We start from the raw sequence: 21,972 nt of genomic DNA on the forward strand, positions 1-21,972 counted from the left end.
GAAGACCTATTGAGATTGACTTGCCTACTAATTTTTCACACTTTCCAAATAGCAGAAGGAAGTCAAAATGTCCCAGCTCCCACTTCCTGCTATAGCACTCTCTAACCTTCACGTTCAGGGTTCTTTTCTACCATTAAAACTTAGCCTAGGACTTTAAAGACCTATAGAGACTCTGTCTACAAGTATTATATTAGAAATTACTGGTATGATTTACTGAAATATTCACTGTCTTATAATTGTAGGTTTATGAAGATGACTAATTATTTTCTAAAGCAGAAAAAAAGCTTGTGAGAAAAGCAGCATTGATTTATATTCTTCCGAGCCTGCACCTGGCTGCATGATAACTATATTGTCTTACCTGCTTCTATCATAGTCTGTGGTGACTTTATACCTCTGTCAGCGCCTGGAAAACTTGTATCCTAATGTTTAATTAGGAATTAAGAAGGCTAGCTGGAGAGCTGGCTCGGTGGTTGAGAGCACTTGTTGCTCTTGCAGAGGACCTAGGTTCAGTTTCTACCACCATGTAGTGGCTCACAACCATCTGTAACTCGGTTCTTGCTTATGTCATGGTTTTTCTGCCCTCTGTCAGAATCAGGACTACACATGATGTACATTCTCACATCAGAGCACAATGTTCATATGTTAAAATAAATCATTTTAATATTTCGTACACACTTAAAAGGCTGGTGAACTCTAGTGTTATAAAAATTACTTTTACCCACTGACTTCCCTGGAAGGACCCTATTCAGCTTCCACCAGAGTTAGTCCTTTGCAGTGCAGTATCTGTTGTGTTAGCTAGCTTTTTGTAATCTGTTCTTTTTCCTCTTTTGGGAGAGCATGGGCATTTTGTTTATTTAAGCAGCGGTTTTGTTTTGCTAAGGTCTTTCTTGCAATGAGGGAAAAAAAATTGGTTTAGGGTACAATTAGAGAAATGACAATAAAGGGATAAGAACCTTGATGAAAATGACAGTGCTTAGTGAACCACACTCTCAGGTCATTAACTCTAGCCTCTTGTGTGTCAGCTTTTCCTTGACCATCTTATTTTCCTGAAGAGAAGTTAAGTGAAATGTACTGGCATCTAGACTCTGACTCTGCCTTAATGGCAACCACATTTGTATGACACTAAATACTCACAAGCTAATATCCTCCACCTAAATGAAGATGCTCATATTTACTTATGTTATGAGCCTGAAAATATTAATAATGAATAAGTTTAGAATCACCAAAAATAATAATATATTACCTAAAAGGGACAGTCTTTGACCAAGAACACATAGATCTGTTCTTTATTTGTTGATCTCTATGCTCTACTTGTTCTAATCTCTGAGGACTGACTAGTTCAGGTACACCCATCATATGTGGTAATTATTAAGTTGAGTGTCCATTGACAAATTGCCTAGAGAGACCAAGCTATTCTGACCCATAGTTCCATGTTGGCATGGACAACCTTTGGAGTTAAAAACTATCAGAAGACCAAATCTGACCAAAGATATTTTATGAATATGTAGAATACCAAATACTCACTGTGTACAATATGGTACTCAGCTTGACCATATGTGAAGTTAGGTACTGGTAAATGCTCTTGAAACTTTTTCTCTGCTGTTTAGAACAGACAATTTAGAATGGCAGAACTCTTGTTCTTCAGATTAGAGAAAAGACAAGGCCAGAGTGTGCATGACTTTTTATTCTGAGTAAGGAAATCATGGAATTTATCTAACCTTCTATGAACTTTACAAATGTAGTGTACAAAAAAGAAGTTATACTCTTCCATTTAACCACTGCATTTCTTAAAGCTGTAAATACTCAAGATGTAATTTTGTAAAATGACTCACAACCTATTTCCTGTCTTGTTATGATACTTTAGTGATGAAATAGCAAGCGTAGCTTAACATAATGTACTAGACCAACATAAGAACATGTATGACTTTTTGAGTGTTGTACATGTGAAATATAAAAATTAGGTATACTATTAAATACATTGTTGTGTTTTCAGGCCACTTGCAAGCGAGATCACAGACTTGAAAAGTTGAAAACTGTTCGCTGTGTCCTGGAGAAAAAGAAGGAAGAGATGATGAAACAGTTTGAGGAAAATACTAATTGGCTACATCGAGTGGAAAGTGAAATGGGACTCTTAGGTCAAAATGGTGATATTCCAGAGGTACAAATAAGTTTATATGTTCAGATTTAGTTTGTAAAAGCTGAGCTCCTTAAATTTCTTATTTTTCTTGTGAAGTAAATATTTTTCATACGACAACTGTTGCCCTCTTTCTAAAATTTAATTAGTTCACTTTACTAATTTTAACAAATATATCTTAAGCTTACTAATTACCTAATTGGTTTGTGGTTTCTGCTTTCAGAAGGGTCAACTTATTTTTAAATGCTTTTTAAGTAACTGTCTTTATGAAGTAGCTCTTAACTTAGAATTAAGTAATTATGTTTCAGACTAGTTCCTGTTTCATCATCTAAGCCTTTTAAAGTTTTTCCACTCACAATCTATTTATTCCCTGAGTAATGATTTTGTGACCCTGAGTATATAAGTATATAATAGATTTACAGATCAAGCGTTTATTCATTACAAGTAATGAAGGGATTAATTTTAAAAATAGTTTGGGGAGTGTTTACCATTTATTTATAAAGACAAAACAAATTTGAATACTAATGAAATGAATGGTAACTTTTCAAAATTCATCCCTTTTTTTTTTTAAGTGGCCTGGACTACCAAGAATGTTTACTTTGTATAATGCATAGTTCAAAATGGCAGAGGTTTACTTAGACCCGTTTTGGAAATGATATGAAAATCTTTCATGATCTCAAGCAAGCCAAAACTCATTTAATGATGTTTTATGAAACTCAAGTATACATTTCAAAGAGCAATTTGTAAAATCAAAGAAAACAGTTTCAGTCCAAAGATACATGAATTTGATATTTGGATGCTGAGGAGTGACAGTAAAAAAATCTTTTATTTCCCTCTGTAAGCCATTGTGTTTCTATAGAATAATCTTTGTATGTAGAGTAAAAATACTACAGTTCTTAGGATGCAGTATTCTTGAGTGAGAACCAGGGTGTTTCAGGCAGTTTCCCTTGTGTTACCCAGTGCACAGTGTTGTATATTCAGGACCACTTTTACAATGAAGCCCTGTGATTCATTGTGAGGGTGAACAGCCAGAAATATATCTTCCTCCTATTTGCACATTTGATATTGAATCACTGTCATTGTTGTGTGTTCAAAATGTTTTACTGTAGCTAGATTATTCACAATACCCATATTCAGTTGCAGGCCCAATGTGGGAATACACCAACCAGTTAAGAGCCTAGGAAGTGTGTAATTTATATTTTAAACTTCACACATTTATTTAAAAATTAGCTAAAGTATCTGTGGTTTTAACATGTATTACTTAGATTTTCCAACTTTATGGGGTTTATTGAGTTAATATCATTTGAGCTACTGTCAGTGAATTTGAAGTCTTTAATATGGTCGCATACAGTGTTTCAAAACTATAAATTTTTGTTGTTGTTGTTGTTGAGAGAAGGTCTCTGTGTAGCCTTGATTGGCTTGGAACTTAGTTTGAAGACCATGCCAGACTCAGACTTCCATTTTCTTTTGTCTCTCAAGGCTCTGCCTAGCCTAAAATACCTCCAGAAGTATTTTTGTACACCCTACTAAAAGCATATACTTTTAGTCTTTTATATATTTTATTATAAATAACACAAGAAAGACAACAGTTCCGAGTTCTACCACCTAACCCCTATTCTCAGCCTATTTTCTTGAGATGTTTTCACAGCTGAAACAATTATCTAGTCATAAGCACTTATTTTCTGTATAAACAAAATGTAACCTAACTTCACAGAGACTTACCCAAAGTCCTACAACTCTTGACAAAGACGACTTCTTTATGACTTTGAAATGAATGGTGTTTCGCTATACCCTCCTTCACTATCTACTTTTTATCAAGTCTCTGTTCAGCAGTACCACAATCCTATTCAAGCTACCATCTCTCATTATCATACTCCAAGACTTGGCCTTTGATTTTCTCCACTACAACTATATTAATAATTTGAGAGCTGACATGACAGCATCACTCTCCAATGTCCTGTCCCTACTGTAAACTCTATCCTGGCTTACCAAACCTAGCACAATCTGGGACTTGATGTTTCTAAAGCTGGCTATTACCTCCCATTGTACTCTGTACTTCAGTTGTTATTAGCTGACTTGTACTAATTATAATAGGCTGTGGTCTTCTCATGAGATCTGCTCATTGTGAACACACTAAAAATGCAGTGTGATTTTCCAGAGGCCATCATCTACCCAAGATCTGACTGATTGGGTATGAGGACTGTTTCCAAGAGGATAAAAGATAAGGAAGAGCTGGGTTTTATTATGCTTCTTTGTTGTTGTTGTTGTTGTTGTTTGTTGTTTTATTAGGAAAATAGATGGAGTTGTTTAGAAAAGATGCTTACACACTTATTAGATGTTCTAACTGAAAAACTATAAGGAGATGGTGTTAGATGAATCAGTTCAGCTTTTACACTTTAGTCAAGTAAACTGATCTCCATGTATTTGGCTTGAGCTGACATTTGTTTCCAGACTAAGCATATCCCTAAAAAATCAAATGACTCATAGGTCAATCCTCTAGACATATCCTGGTTCCATAAAAAGTGTTTTTCTCCAAAATATATGATATATTTCTTGAAGTATAAAGGTGAATTATGTAAATTAATTGTTCTGGCTAGTTTTATGAAAGCTTGACACAAACTGAAGTCATTTTTAAAGAAGAAACGTCAATTGAGAAATTGCCCACACCGGATTGGCATGTGGGCAAATCGGCTGTACAATTGTCCTGAATCTCAAAGTAGCATTTCTTTGTCAAAGTCCCTGTTGCTGGTGTAGAAGGTATTTTATATTTAACAACCCTGGCAAAGAGCCTACATTCTCCTCTTCCTTTGGCCTTGAACATAACAAATTGATAAGTATAAAATACCAAAAAAATAAAATAAAAACCAAAAAATAAATCTGTACCTTAGAGAATCTGTGTTCAACTGTGCAGTAGAACAGAGTATGAACAAATCAAAATGGAATATCAAATTTATTCCTAGAAGAAAATTCCAGGCATAGCTCTCCTATTTATTAGATTGTTAGCTTACTAATCAGAATGGCTCCAGAAATTCACTTTTCCATTACACAAAGATGTTAAAACTGCTGCTGCTCTATTTGTTTATCACTGTAGCCACTAAGCTGATTTTTTTTTTTATTTAAGACATGAGTTTTAGGAACGATAAGTAAATTATAGGTGGTAGAAAGATGAAGTTTGTTACAAGAATATAAGGGGAGGGGAGTTAATGCTTGCAACTCCAGACACTGGCCTGTGTGCAGAACTAACCTGATCATAGTCCATCATTGGGTGAGCCTTACCTGCTAATAAGAAAATTAATAGCATTGTTATTAGTCAGTGGTAAGGCATTGTTATTTGTCGGTACTATGGCAGTGTTTGAAGATAGGGTTTGTCCATCTTTAAATATAGTGCTCAAGGAATGCTTCTCTTGGTAGTAGCATTTAAACAAAAATTTCTTTTATTACTCTGAAAATATTGTAAAAAAATTGATCCATCAGAGAAGCTCTCATACTATACCTTTTTCTGGATGCCTACCTTCACTTTCTGAACAGATCTGCCAGATCTCTTACTGTCTAAATTTCTCAAATATACACACACATACACACAGTGCTCTTAGTACCCACATGAAATAACTATATGTATATTAAAATTAGTATAATTCTTTTAAAAATCTAAAATAAATTTGCATTATTGTTTTTAGGAACTCAATAAAGATCTTCATTGTCACCATTTACATCTCCTGAACAAAGACCTGAAAACACAAATTGGATACATGACGGCTCTAGCTTGCCTCCAAGAGCAGCAGAACAGGCAAACGGAAGCGTAAGTACACGGTTTTAGACAGTCTTCCAACATTAATGCTGCAGACCAAAAGTATTTAGGGAACAGAAGTTTTAGCCAGGAAATTGAATTTAACTGATAAGGGATTCGTTAATTTGAATTTTTTGCCAGCATCAAAAAACATGCAGGAAGAAAACATTGAGAGATGGTGAGGGATGTGGTTCTTTCTTAGTAACTATGTTTATACTACTTTATAGTTTGTCAATGAATTTTCCTTTTTAGTTATTAGTAAGTCTATATATATGTATATATATATATATATATATATATTTTTTTTTTTTTTTGAGGGGAGTGAGTCTGCCTTCTTGACCTTATGCCCCTGCACTCGTCCCAGTCTTCATGGAGTTCTAGATCTCATACCCAGTGCTACAACCCAGTCTTATGATCCTCACCTGCACCGTCTCAACTTCCAAGCTTGGTCTAGGACACATGTCCTGTGCGCCAGTCCATCCCCCTATGTTCACATGAAACACGCAACCGACAGAAAAATCCACATGCTCAGGTTTCATTGCTATTACTACCTTATAATGAGGATCAAGTGTATCAATTATTTTATAATTCTTTTTGTTAATAAAATAATTTCTTGACAAGTTCATACACGTACATAATACATCTGACCACTCCCACCGTCTCCCATCTCCATGCTGCCTACACCCTTCTTCCCTGTAAGTCATCTTTTCTCCTCTTTGTAGGATGTTTTGGTTATTTTTTTTCTTTCTTTCACTTGGTTTGGGGGTGTTTTTTGTTTGGGTTGATTTTGTTTGGTTTGGTGACACAGTAAGTTTAACCAGACCCATCTGTGTGACCTATGTTAAGGTTATTTTTATAAAACTGTATTTGTTTCTCAGTTTCTCTCTTAATCCAACTATCACACAAATAACTGAGACTCTATTGTATTATTTAAACAAGCTTCACAGCATAAGAAAAAAGTAGTTGTTACCTCATTCTTAACCCTCTAACATAATTTGGCTTCCTCCCAGCTAACATCCTAGAGATACTTAGGCTTTGTAGCTTTTCCTGTCCAGCTCTCCTCGTGATATCTCCTGGACCTCTCCCATAGCTGAATTCCCTACTTCCTCTTGTAACTCCTCCTCCCCTAACTGGCAGGAAGTCCAGCCCTATTCTCTCCTCTGTGCAGCAATTGGCTATTAGCTGCTTTATTGCCATACAATTAGGCAGCAGTGTTTACACAACATTGAGACAGGAGATTCTCAGAACAAGGATTGCAACCAGATATGGGGCTAGATTAGAAATCAGCATTCTAATTACACAAAACCTTATGCCTACAGATCTATCTATTGACGTCTACTGGGCTCAGCAGTGGATACACAGCTGAAGACAATAGCTTCCCTGTTCCCAACTTCTATCAATCACCAGTACTTCAGCTGTTACTAGTAGGGCCCCTTGAGTTCCTCTCCCTCCCTCAGTTAATTACTGACAGAGCCAGTTTTGGGTGGGCCCAATGTTGGTAACAGCAGTTGTTGTAAGTTCACGGTTGCAGTGGTTGTATTGAGTGGAGAGGATAGCATTCGCAGCACTTCACCCTCCCTTCCAACTCTACGACACATCCTGACTCTTCTTTCCTCACAGTCCTTGAGCTTTAGAAGGGGTGGTGTAAATACTTAATATAGGGCTGAGCCCTCAACCTTCACTTTTTCGCAGAATCTTTGGCAGCTATGAATCTCCAAATTCATCACTATTCACTGCAGAGACTTCTCTGACTAAGTTTAATAGTTTCGATCTATGGTTATAAGTGTAGAAGCTTATTAGGAAGTGATATGCAATGAGTTTAGCCCCACAACATTAAATTTCCCACTTAGCCTATGAATTCTGTTCCAAGGAGTGTGCTTCAAATCTAGTCAGTTGCTTACCTACTTTTGTACACGTGTGGGTACATCTTGCCCAGAGAACTGGGGGTGGGGGGGGCGGTTGCTTTGTTTTGTGGGCTTATGGGCTTCACAGCTGGGTACAACTACTGTCAGCTTTTCACCCCCTGCAGCCTTAATAGCATCCTCCAAAATTTACACTACACTAAATTAGAAAGAATTCTAGGAAAAAATGGAGGTGTTTCTAGATTTATATGAGCTATCAAATTTAAACAAAATGAAATAAATAATTTAAACAGTGAACCAGAAAAAAAAAAAAAAACTCTCAGAAAGTCCCAGGACCAGACAGACTCACTGCAGAATTGTATCAGACCTTCAAAGAACAAATACCAATACAATGCATATTGCTCTATAAAATGGAAAGGATAGGAAAGCTTCCAAACTAAGCTAGTGCTACTACCCTGATTCCAAAATAATTGAAGAACACATACACACATTACAAACAGTTCTTTTGATGAGCACAGATGCAAAAATTCTGGATGTAATACTGGCACACTGAATTTAAAATCACATTAGAAGGATCACTCATGATCAAGTTAGCTTCAGAGAGTTGGGGGTTCTGCATATTTAAATCAGTAAATATAATGCATCACATGATCGTCTCCATAGACACAGAAAAGGCCTTTGATAGAATCCCTACATCCCTTCATGGCATAAGTCATGGAGAGACTAAAGGTGAACAGAGAATACCTTGGCATAATAAAGGGTATATCATGCTAAATGTAGAAAAATGCAAAGCATTCTCTCTAAAATCAGAGAGATAAGGCAAGGGTGCCTATTCTTTCTACTTTTGCTAACTATAGTGCTGAGCTAGGGCATTAAAACAGAAGAAAGAACAGGATGAAAATAATGATGTAATTCTATAATTAAAAGAGTCTAATGACTTCACCAAAAGCCCTTAATAACTGAAACACTTTCAAATAGTGGGATAGAAAAACCAACCCAAAATACAGTAGCCTTCCTGTAACTCCAGTGACAGATATACTGAACAAGAAATCATGATCCAAATCTGTCTCATTCACTGTAACCTTGAGCAATGAATGAATGAATGAATACTAGGAGTAAGCCTAGCCAAGAAAGTGAAAGACCTGTACAATGAAAATTTTAAAACACTGAAGAAATACATTGAGGAAGACACTAGAAAATAAAAAGATTTCCCTTTTTCCTGGATTGGGAGATTCAGTCTTGTAAAAATGACTTTCCATCCTAATGAAAATCCCAAGGCCATTCTTTACGGAGTTACAAATGTTTCCTCTCCTCCCTTCCCTCCCCTCTTTTTTTTTTTTTTTTTTTTTTTTTTTTTTTTTTTTTCTCTTTCTTTCTTTCTTTCTTTCTTTCTTTCTTTCTTTCTTTCTTTCTTTCTTTCGCAGAGTTTCTCTGCATAGTCCTGGCTGGCCTGGAATTCACTCTGTAGTCCAGGCTGGCCTGAAGTTCACAAAGATGCACCTGCCTCTGCCTCCAGAGGACTGGAATGAAAGGTGTGTGCCACCACTGCCCAGCATTTTTCCTCTTCCTGTGTGTGGTGTTCTTATATTCACTGTACTGCTCACTAATAGCAATTTATTCTCAAATTTTTTAACTGCCTGATTTTCTTTAAAAGTGTGGCTTACTCTTTCTTGTCATTTTTTACAAATCAATTAACAGCTTGTTAGGTAGGCATTGTTTGAGGTTCTATAAAATGAAGGATTCAAGTCTCTACAAGGCTGCCATTCAAAAATTCTATTTGGTTTCCGCAGGTATTCTCAAAGTACTAATAATTACTTTTCTATGCTTTTGATTTAAATAAGCTATTTTTAAGATGAACAGAATAATTTTTGTATAAATGGTCATTGCTCTTAAACCTGCGCTCACTGTGGATCTGTAGCTACAGCTAACAACCAAATCACATGCAGGAGCCTAGGTTTCCAGTGCCACCATAGTTTATCTGGCCATGCTGTGCTTATCATCTCAGACACATAGATTGATGGGCCTTAAGTAAACTACTGCCCTAATGATGAGACAAAATGAGTTCTGACTAATTTCAAGAATTGGCAAGTCAAACCAATGCCTACCTAACAAGCTGTAAATTGATTTATAAAAAATGACAAGAGCGATTAAGCTGCACTTGTTAAGAAAATCACACACACTTAAAAAAAATTGAGAACAAAAATCTTATTAGTGAATTAGTGAGCAGTACAAAGAATATAAGAACACCAAAAAGAAAAAAAAATATGGCATTGTAGAAACTGAGTAAGTTTTTACTCAATCTTCAATTCTGCTTATTTTCACAATGTATCCTTCTAGAGACCATGTAACCGTGCTATGCCTTAGATTTCTCATTCATAAAAATTGATTATTATACAAATAAAGCATGGTACCTGAGTTCTTAAAACCAGTCCCAGAGTTTATATGAGATTCATATAGTTGTACTCAAAGCTGTGAGTTAGTTTAGCAAAGCTATACAAAATACAATCAGCAAATGGGAAGGTGTGTAGGATAGTCTGAAGGAGAGTGAACAAATATGAGTTCAGTCTTAAGTGCCAGACACGGTGGCACTTGTCTTTAACTCTGGGACAGCAGTGGAAGGAGGATGGCTGTTAATTTGAGGCCCTCCTGGTCTATGTGACAGTAATGAGAATCTAGCGTTAGAAGTCTAGCACTGTGAATGGGATATGCTTAATTTCAGCAAAACATTGTGACAACACATGTGATGTATCACTTTGAAAACTCAGTACTATCAGTGCCCCCGGGTTTTATTGGGGTTATCTCCTACACAATTCTGTCTGACAGATAAATCTTCAGACTTCCCAAAGAAAAGTAAGCAGTCTAGATAGTGTCTGTTACTTAAATACACACTTTCAGTATAGTAAAACACTTGTCATTTCCAATCTGGAAATTATGGGAATACGCCTAACATCAAAAACAAAACTCATGGCACTTTCAGACTTAGTAATCTTACTGCCCAGAACAGTACAGATGCCACAAGTACAGAGATGTGTAAGTAAATGCTGCTATACAGGTCCGTCCTCTTCAGTCCCTTTCCAACACTCATTGTTAAAAAGCGTTCATTTTATATCTTTGTCTGTGTAGTTACTATCCGATATGGTATATTCCGTTACAGAAATGTCCACAAGTTTGATATTGATGCAGCTGTTGTTACATGGCCTGTGAGGAAGCTGTGAGGTGACTCATGATCAAAAAGTGGCAAAGAGACACTGATGGCTTGTAAAATGCATGTATCTCCAGGGCCAATAGAAACTGCTGGAACGGCCTGTAGATCCTGCCTTCCCCAATTCCCATGCAAGACTCTTTACTCTCAATACTGTATATATTAAGTATATGTTGAAATGTTTAGGTAAAGTTAATTTTTTTTCACAAAGCACCTTTGAATTATGAAAAGACTTTTAATATTGATTATTTCCATTGGTATTAAGAGAGAGAGTAAACAGAGATAGTCTTATGGAAGGACTATTTGGTTGGCCTCACAGACTGGGTGCAGGCTTGGTAAGAGAATTTGAAAAAAATCATAGGAAATCATTTTAATGATAATGTAATACTTTGCCTATTGTATAAAAGAACTATACTAGTGTGTTTAAAACAGTGTTCCTCTCACCTTTCTTGTCATTTTCTATTTGCAGAGTATTAAATGCTTTAATTCCAGCTCTAAGAAAACAGTATTGGAGGTTGAAAGAAACTGGCCTGTCAAACGCTGCTTTTGATTCTGACTTCAAAGATATTGAACATTTGGTAGAAAGGAAAAAGGTGGTGGCTTGGGCCGACCAAGCTACCGAACATTCAAGCCAAAATGATCTCCCAGGAATTTCTCTTCTTATGACCTTCCCACCGCTTGCACCAATTCAGTCTATTCCTTGTTGTAAGTACAGCTTTTTATTTTATTCAGTAAATGGTAGCATTATTTTTAATACTATTTATATTCTAATCTACACATAGTTGATTTCTTCTTAATAGATGTGGTCATTTGATGACCGATAACAAAGAAGCTAGCTTATAAGTAATTTTAATTAACAAACATCTCCCAGGACCTACCAGCATGTATAATTTGATGTTTTGAATAACTTGAAATTTCATTTATTTCCCATTCTTACTTAAATTTTAATTTCAATTAAAGAGTGAAGTTTATCATAAATAATATTACATTCTATACTAGTTAATAACCTAACCTTAAGATCAGCTAGCTCTGTGGAATTCAGTAATTTTTCTGTTCACATTTGCTATAATTTTTCTACAAATTGAAATATTTTCATTACAAAGCTAGCTTATATCTTGGTTTAAAATGACAGTTTTTGGTAATATGGAATAACAAGCAGAATGCCCTGTCTTTGAGATAGCTGATGTTACCAACTTTATCATTTTTATGTGCCCTCTCTAACTTGCACATTCTGTCTTCCCTTGAGTTCTCTGTGTTTGTTACACTGATATATTTTATTGGTTAAGACTAGATTTTATTAGATTTCCCATGAATGTTAGAACATTTTGGTCTGAATTTTTCTCAGTTACTTAGTTTACTGTAAATGTTTTAAGTTTACCTACATCTGGAATTTTCCTCATTTAAAAGTGCGAGAGCCTCCAAACTAAATGTATGGTGATTTAGTCAGTGTTCCACTGAATAGTGATCAGAGATTATGCCTGTGTATATTATTCAGAATTTGCACTGCTGTGATCAGATACTTGAGAATGAATCTATTTTGGTCAAAAATTTTGCCAAAGATTCAGTCCACGGTCACATGGGCAGATCATACTGTTAGCAGGATCACATAGTGGAGAAGTTGGCAGACAGAGATCAGAGGTGTGGGGAGGATGGAGCCCAGGTATAACCTTGGAATCATGCTTCTCCCTCTTATAATGATGACCCACCTCCTAAAGTTTTCAGAACTTCCCAAAACAGCACCTACATCTAGGTTAACACATGAGCCTGTGTGAGACACTTCTTTTCACAGCATGGCCGTATATATTTGCATTTGTGGATTACTCGAAACATGATTTGCTACATTAGAAAACAAAAATGGTGGTCGTTGTGGTGATGATTGTTGTTTCTCAGTTTAAGTACTTTGTTGAAATTTTGGCTCTAAAGTAAGTTTCTGGTGTAGATACCTAAAATCTGAGATGCCTCAAAACTGAAACTGAGAGCCATTGTGACAATCAAAAGTTTTGAATTTTGGATCATTTTTTATCTTCAAGGTAGATATGTCTGTAAAAATATTCCAAAATTAAAAAAAAAAAATATCTGAGCAATTGTGGCCTCTCATGCTTAGGAGTGTACATGTTTAAAGTAAACCAAAATGGTGGCACATTCCTTTAGAATTTGTTCCTATCAGTATTGTTAGTAGCATTAATCCATCATCTGTTACATATCTTTGTGTATTTGGGTTAGTGAGGGCGGGGTTCTCATTATTTGGGTTTTCAGGGAAATTTGGTTTTTTGTTGTTGTTTTTTAAGACAATCTTAACTATGTAATTCAGCCTTTCCTGGAACTTGAAGTCTAGGCTGGCCTCAAACTGTATGCTGATGCTGTATCAGTACTCTAATTGTACTGGACTTTTCTATGAATGTAGTCCAACATGGAGAGTTGTCTAGGGACTTGTCAACCCGAAGCCTGTTATCACCCCACACTCAGTGTTCCCAGTGTTGCTGAGCTGAGTCAACCTCCTCAGGCAATGCTGTTACAGCTCTTCTTGGTTGTCAACTTGATAATCCCTTGAAAGAGGGGCCTGCTACTGAGAAATGGCCTCTCATATTGGCCTGTGGATGTGTCTATAGGTCGGTCATTTTCCTGCTTGCTAATTGATGGAAGAGTGCCTAGCCGCTGTAGGTTATATAAGGAATCTAGCTGAATAGCAATAGCAAGCAAGGCAGCATCCTTGCATGAGCTGTGCTTCAGTTTCTCCCTCTAGGTTCCTGCCTTGAGTTCCTATCTTGGCTTTGATAGATAAGAGACTATAAACTATAGTAAAGTAATCCCTTTTCTCTCTGAGTGGTTTTGGTCAGTGTTTATAACAAGAGCAGAACCCAGACTCAACAACCAGCAAACAACCTTAAAGAGAAATTAGCTGTAATTTTAGAAATTATCATCCCCATCCTCCAGCTTCCCTTTACCAATGGCTCTCAACATTTGTGTTAACAATTCAGTTCCTTCAAACTGATATTTTTACTTTGTACAGCTTTTTTGTTGTCTTCAGAAGAAAGACTTGTCTGGATTAGTTTCATCTATTTTACTAGCAAAAACTCTCTGCTTTTTTTCCAACTTTAAAAATGTTTACATGCATTACATTGATCATATTCTTTCCCCGCCTCCAACATCTGTCAGACCCGGCCCCTCATTATCCACACAACTCCAAGTTCTTTCTTTCTGGATGTACTCAGTCCTGCCTGACCTCAGCAGCTAAGCAGGGCCAGGTCTGGGTGGTATTTGGGTAGGAGCTCTCTACATTTTTAAACTAAGGTGACAGGAGGTACGGTACATTATTTTAAAATCTCTCTCCATTTCATCCTCTTCTCTCCTTTCTTATTTTCTTTTAATGAAGCATTCTTATCATTAGAACTTACCTAAGTAAGATATCAGGAAAGCAACACTTAAAATATTTTTCATCTCTTGCTCTTGATTCTTTCCTTATAATGAATTGTGGATGTTTGGAAGAAGTGTGGTTTTAGCACCAAGACTGAGAACCACCAACCACCTTCTGTTAAATGGTTATTATTTTGTGTTTTACAATCCATATCTCAGATATAATGTACTTGTACAGACTATTTGTCAGCAATAAAATAGAACCTTTATTTGTCTATTCCTTTTCATGATGTTTAAAAAGAAAGACTAATATTGTATTTTACAAACATGTATTATCTGTTAGAAATATATCAGGGTAGGTGTTCTTACCCTGGTTTGTTATTTTTAGTAGTTTCTTCAACTGGTTTCCTAGATTAATTGATTGCATGTGCTATATCCATTATGTACAGTCAAAGGATGGAAGGAAAGATGCCTAAATCTACTTAAATTCTCACTGTTCTTGATCTTAGATGTAGTAAGTTATGTTAATGGGGAGGAACAAACAGTACAGTCTATGTCTTGTATATAGTCATGAACTGTATCAACTGGTTTTGTTGTTAAGTTTAAAAATATTGAATACTATTAAGCTTAACTGTTTTCAACTTGCTTAAGAGCCATTAAATCAGTGACAGTATTTTTATTTAAAACATGTGTATACCATGGTTTCAGAAATTGATGAGACTGGCCATAATAAATTTAATTTGTACTTTGTTATTGAGCATTTAAAACAATGTGTTGAAATAATATTTTAAAAAGCATGTATTTTTTATTTATCCTGCTTATGTCTAAATAAGGAAAGCAGAGTCTTCTTGTCTGCTTTCTTCTGCCTCAGCTTCTCCACTGAGAGATGTTTACATTTCCCTGTCAAAGAAGTAACTTGTTAAGGTACTTTAATAAAGTTGAAAGTCAGTCAAGAGCCATTTTCATACAGACTTAATCAGCCCCATATGCCTCTTTTTTTGCCCAGGGTATCACTATGTAACCTAGCTAGCCTGGAACTTGCTGGGTAGACCAAGCTCCTTAAACTTACAGAGATCTAACCGGCTCTAGATCTCCTTTGCAGGTGCTAGGATTTAACATGTGCAGCACCACTCCCAGCTATACTACCTTTTTAAATTTGAAGTTCTGTTTTATTTTTATCTTTAATTGCTTGTTGTGTTTTTTTTTTGCTTGTCACTCTGCCTATTAAATCACATTAATACAATTTTCTATGAATTGCCTACTAATCGTTTCAGTATTTTTCTTTTACAGTTGCCTTTTGCAAAATATTGTTTGTTTACAGTCATCTAAGTATGAGAATATTCATTCATTCATTCATCCTATAACACTGAGTTAAAAAGTACTTAGGAAATAAGCATATACATAGGAATATGCACACAGGCACATGACAGCAATTAAGAGACATGGAGAACATGAATTCAAGAGAGAACAGGGGCAGCATATGGGAGGGAAGGAAAGGGGGAAATGTAATTGTCTGAAAAATAAAAAGAGGTGCATTACAGTGCAAACAAGCTACTACCTAGTTGGACTGACCCTCTAATAAAGAAGAAAACATAGGTCAGTTAAACAGAGGTTAGGAGTAGATTGTAGATAATATGCCGCTTTTACAAGTATAGTAAAGGTGGTTCTCACTGATAAACTTGAAGAGTCTTTCAGATATAGCCAGAGTATCTACACTGGTTTTCAAATAGGGGAAATAAGCCATGCTCAATCATAACATGGGAATCTGACTAACGTGTTCCAACAATGATATGCAACTAGTAACAAAGGAAAATATATAAAATCACATATAAATCAGAGCTAAAAAGAAAGCAGATGGCATTATTATTGGGAAGAATTCTTTTATTTTGTATGACATGGGATGTTGAGTGCTATCTGAGCATAGTCGTGAGCTTGTCTATATGTTAAAAATGGACAATGCTGAGACTATATTATGGTAAGGAAAGGTTGTAGCATTAGGAGACTATTAAAGTAGCGAGTAAAGATGGAGTTGCCCCAGACAAGAAGTAGAGTTACTGGGAGAAATACGGTGACTCACAAGATTTCTGAGCTTGATGTCTGAAAGAGTAGGTTCATGTTAAAAGAGTTTGAAAAAATTATCAATGTCGAGGTAGTTTATAGGCAGGAATTTAGTTAGGGGCTTGTTGCACTTGCTTTATGATGCATACAAAGCGGAGATATCATTGTGGGCAGTTCAGGTTTACTGCATGCATTGTCTTTGGTTGTTGCAGTAGTTTGACCAGACCTCCCCTGGGTCCAGATCTGCCAGCCTTGATGGTCTTCTTGTAGGTTTCTAGGACCCTCAGGATTCTATTTCCCCCATTCTCCCATATCTCTCTCACCTGCAGACCCAATAGGAAGTCCCAGCATCTATCCCAATCTCTTGCTAAGTGAAGACTTTCAGGGGTCATCCCTGTTGGCCTAGTGTCCAAAATTAAGTGAGTGTATACCATGTGTATCTTTCTGCATCTGGATTAACTCACTCAGGATGATCATTTCTACTTCCATCCATTCGCCTGCAAATTTCAAGATTTCTTTCTTTGTTTTTTTGGAACTTTACATCACATTTTCTTTATATACTTTTTTGAATTTTTTATTATGTTTCTTTTTAACATATACATTTATATTATTAAACATGGGTAAAATAAACTACATACAGCAGGGAGAACCACGACACAATCAGGAATTATATAAATGTTACATTCATAGTGATTTGGGCATTGGTATTTGGCAAACTTGAAGTAAACATCTTTCCTATCTTGTTGGGTCTATGTAGGAGAGATAAACAAGTTTTTGTGTTGATCCCAAGTGTGGGATGGGGAACATACTTGTGAGAGAGCAGGATATTTTTCCACTTATAAGTCGAACCACTTCGTGGAGGAGCTTGGATATTGCCAGCTGAAGACATCCCACTAGAGACTCTGAGATTATTTATATATATATATATCCAAAACAATAGGGGGGAGAGAGTGAAAAGGAGAGGGGAGAGGAGAGAGAGGAGAAGACTTGGGATTGTTTTGGCTGTTCATCAACAAGAGAGAACTGCTCCAGGGAAGGCTTCAAGGCTTTGGGCTCTGGATGAGGCTCTGGGCCTCAGCTGCTGTTCCAGGTTCTGGCAACAACCTTGGTTGAATTGCAGGTTTGCTGAGGTCCTGCTGTCTATGCCAGGAGAATCGTTCCTCGGAACTGATAACCTTAAGGTTTCATTATTGTATTCTTTAATCTCCTTTTCTTATTGTTTGGGTTAGTCGGGGTATAAATGAGGTATGCTCTGTTAGTAAGTTTATAATAAAATATAATTGTTTAAAAAATTGAGCCTACAGGTCTAAATTTCTGAATGGAGATTAATATTTATCATATTTCATCTCTATTAACTTAAAACATCTATCTTGGTCTAAAAACATCTTAACCCCTAACCTACTAAATTAGAAAGAACCCCACACCCAGGAAAAGCATAGATTACAAATGGCTGGTAGCTGTTTTTCTATGTTTTAATTTTGGTTTTATCTATTGTAATGATAGTTCCTCTTCATTATTCTTTGTTTTAAAATGGCTTTTGTTGTTACATCTAGGAACTAAAAGTGAGAATAATTCTTTCTATGTTCCTTAAAATTGATCGTTATAGCTGGGTACATGCCTTTCATCCCAGCACTTGGGAAGAAAAAAAAATGATGAATTGTATCTTTGTTCTTTTTTACTATAAGATTTTCTCTGGTTTGTCCATATTCTATCCTCAGGAGCTTGAGCATTTTCTTCATATGTCTCCCATACATTTGTTATTAAAATACTCTTAGTGTTGTTGGATTGCTTGTCTGTTCTTTGAGACAGTGTCTTGCTGACTATGTAGCTTTGGCTGCCCTTATATTCAGATGTCCACCTGCCTCTTCCTCCTGAGTGCTGGGATTTAGGATATGGACTACAACCATGCATGGCTAGCCTTAGGTGTTTCATATCTTTATTATACAATCTATTCTTAAACTTTGTTCTATATTAATAAACATTACTTCTTATTCAGGAAAAATTAATTTCCTTTAAATGTTAGTATATTGCCAATATCAGAACTTTAAACTTTAGGGATAGATATTTATGTGACTCTAAATCTTGATGTCCAGATATCTATATAGGAAAATGTACACCTATTTTGGGTCTGAAAAACAGAAGGCTTATTAACAGAATATGAGGGTACTGATGGGCACAGTTTATTTATGAAACTGATAAGATTTTGACATTAAATGAAAAGTCAAAACATCCTCATTACCCATCAGGATACTCACAGTTGATAATATTTGTGTTTTTGTTTTGTTTTGTTTTTCAATATTTAACTCACAGCCTTGAACATGCTAGGCAATTATTCTATCACTAACATACCTCCACAACCCCCCATGTTTGCTTGCTTACTTCTCTTGGGGAGTACTTATTATAACTTTATTGCTGGGAGTTTTTAAAGAGAGTTTCTTAGTAAGTTGCCCAAGCTGCCTTTGAACTCACAATGTAGCCCAAGCAAGCTTTCAGATTTCAAGTCTCTTCTCTCCACTGTATCTGGGCACCATTATCTTTTAAATTGTTACGTTTATTCACCTGTATGATATGCATCCATGAATTCCATGAGTCACAAATCTGTTAAAAAAGAAGCCAGATTTATAATTAGTACAGTAATATTATCAATCATCCTTGCCAAAAGTGCTTATAGATATGCATGTATTAATCCTTAATCACTCTAGAACTTTGCCCTCTAATGTTTTATTTTGCTTTGTTTCCCAGAATACCTCTTCCTGTATGCATTAGCAGAGGTGCTAGCAAAGGAAGAATCCTTGCCATCATTTTGTAACAAATCTCAATTAGATCTAATCCCATTCATCAATGTCTTTCTGTCACATGCGCCCTGCTTTCAGCCTATGACTCATGTTTGCTAACTATTGCATTCTGCCTTTATACTAATGTACAGACCTATAATAAATCTCTTAACATTTGCAACCATAAGCTTATGATAAATTAGTTCCTCTGGGTAAAATTCAGAACATGTGATTCGCACATCAAAAGATGACCCCAAAAGACCTGCCGAATTTTTAAGAGAAGGATTTTAAGTTCATTAGTGACAAATGATCTTGTCTCTTTATTTAAAGGAACCACCTGTGAAATAAATTTATTGCACCTTTGCATAAGAAACCATATGGATTGTCAGTTAGTATCTGTGTCCTAAGGATTTATTTAAGACAGAGAAAGAGAAAAGAATGCCATTTTATTTCTTAATTCATTTTGTAGAGCATTCAGAGAAAGTTTGATACAAGCAATGAGTAGTTGTGGTGACATAAATTGGCTCCCTTGTTTCTTGTCTCTTCTGCAAGTCTAACCTGCATCCACCATCTAACTCTTATCCATTAAGTGTGGAGGGGTTTAGGGAACCTTCAGAGACTCTCCAGACCACTGCCAAGCCACAGGCAGTGTCCTACCAATCTTCCCTTTAACAGGCTTCGAGCCACACTTTTGCATTTCCAAGAGATTTTTGGTTTTTGGTGTGTTTTTTCTTCAACGCCAGCTGCTGCTTCCTGTTTCTACATCCTGGTCTACTGAGTCTTTCCCTGCACTAAAAGTCTAATGCAAATTGTACTCTGTATGAACTCCCCCTTTCTTAAAGTGTCAGCGTTAGTAAAGCTATGGCTTGCCTTGTCTGTCTCCAGAAAACTGTAAGAGCTGGAAACTGATTTCAGGGGGGGGGGGTTGTTTTTTTTCTTTCTCACCGTATTAAGCTTTGGGTCTTTCTTTCTTTCCAATAAATACCTTAATTTGTGAAACTTGAACCAGAAGTTATGTTTTATGAGCTTGTAATACTATTTTGTTTAATCACCTACTGGACTTCGTCTCTAAGCAAGTTTCTTCCAACAAAAGTGACATATATGATCGAGTAAATGTAAACGGTCTCTAGCTTTTTTCCCATTGAACCACATGAATTTAAGTCACTTATTTTGTAGTGTTAAGATCCCTGTGCATGCAAATAACCACTCTGATGCTGAGCTACGCCTCCACCACTTACTCCCGCCTTACTGCTATGTGTTAGTTATCTAATAATATACTAAAGAACACTAGGTTTGTTTTTACTCTATTGTTCTTGTAAGTAAAACTCTTCTTAATCTCTGTATATATGTTTTACAAGTTCTCTAATTATCTCCTTAGGCTGCATCCCTTAAAGTAAAATAGCTATAACAGGTAGTATTATGTTTTTAAAGCACTTGATAGTCATCAATTATTCTCAAATGTAATGAAATTATACAGTGTACCATCCTAAATGAATAAGTGAAAATGAAATTCATTATGTGCTCTTTTGTTTAATGTAATTAGTTCTGAATTGATTACCTAATTATTTGCTTTACCTAATTTTGTTACGTTTATTATACCTACATTATTTCTTCATATTCCTTTTAAAACAAATCCAAGAAGTTTGAAAAAGATGGTGAATAGCCGGTAAATATCCAAACTACTTTTTCAAGATTTTAATTTTAATTTTAATTATGTCTATTTGTGCATGTCTATATGTGGATTTGTGCCAGAAGAGAATAGCTAGAGTCACAGGCTCATAGATGGTATGAGCATCTGAAGTGGATGCTGGAACCTGAACTTGGTTCCTCTGAATGAAAAGCTATATTGTATAATACTAAGCAAATACACACATGTTAGGTACTTATGCTTATGTAACATTATAGAATCCATTAGTTATGAAAATATGTATCGCTTTTTAGTTCTTTAAATATTTCATACAATGTGTTTTTATCATATCCATGCCACCTCTACCAAACCTTTCCAGATCCACTCCAACCCTACACACCCAAATTTGAGTCCTGTTTAAGACCAATTTTTGCTGCCGTTGTGATCTTCAGTGTGCAGTCTTACTGGAGTGTGATCAACTTAAAGAGGGAGCTGCATTCCTTTTTTTTTAATTTTTTAATATATTTTATTAATTTATTCATATTACATCTCACTTGTTATCCAATCCCTTGTATCCTTCCATTCCTCCCTCCCTCCCATTTTCCCCTTACTCCCCTCCCCTATGACTGTGACTGAGGGGGACCTCCTCCCCCTGTATATGCTCATAGGGTATCAAGTCTCTTTGTGGTAGCCTACAAAAGCCTACATTCTTAGAAAAGAGAACTGTTTCTCACTTTCCCAGCAGCTAACAGTTGCCAATAATAGTTGTAAAGCTAAGGATGGGATTATGTGCCCAATTCCCCTTCCATGCTGGGAGTTGTTTTGACTTGTACTTGCACAGGTTGTTGTGTGTGCTGTCACAACTGCTGTTAGTTCATATGTACAGCTTACTCTGCCATGTCTAAGAGACAGCATTTCTTTGTAGTTACCCATAGCTTCAGGCTCTTGCACTGTTCCCACCACCTCTTTTACAATGATTCCTGATCCTTGGGAAAAGGGGCTATAGGTTATATATTCCCTCTTAGGACTGAGCCATCTTTTATTTTCTGCTCCTTGGCAAATTGTAGGTCCCTCTGTTAGTTTAGTTATCATCTATAAATAAGGGTGAGAGATGTGTTGATCTTTGGTATAACAATGCCATTAAGAATTGGTTTAAATATGCAGCACCAGAGTT

The 21,972-nt window shown here is 36.1% G+C and overlaps 1 protein-coding gene across 1 annotated transcript in view; it reads left to right on the forward strand.

The window, feature by feature from the left end:
• The window catches only part of Kif18a (kinesin family member 18A), a 57,999-nt gene that overhangs the window by 22,010 nt on the left and 14,017 nt on the right, over positions 1 to 21,972 (forward strand). The window contains exons 10-12 of the mRNA XM_051144302.1: positions 1,994 to 2,158; positions 5,812 to 5,933; positions 11,455 to 11,690. Coding sequence (XP_051000259.1) covers positions 1,994 to 2,158; positions 5,812 to 5,933; positions 11,455 to 11,690 — 523 coding nt within the window. The remainder of the gene's footprint in view (positions 1 to 1,993; positions 2,159 to 5,811; positions 5,934 to 11,454; positions 11,691 to 21,972) is intronic.

Source organism: Acomys russatus, chromosome 4 (genome assembly GCF_903995435.1).
Source record: "Acomys russatus chromosome 4, mAcoRus1.1, whole genome shotgun sequence".
In the NCBI taxonomy this organism is placed as follows: domain Eukaryota; kingdom Metazoa; phylum Chordata; class Mammalia; order Rodentia; family Muridae; genus Acomys; species Acomys russatus.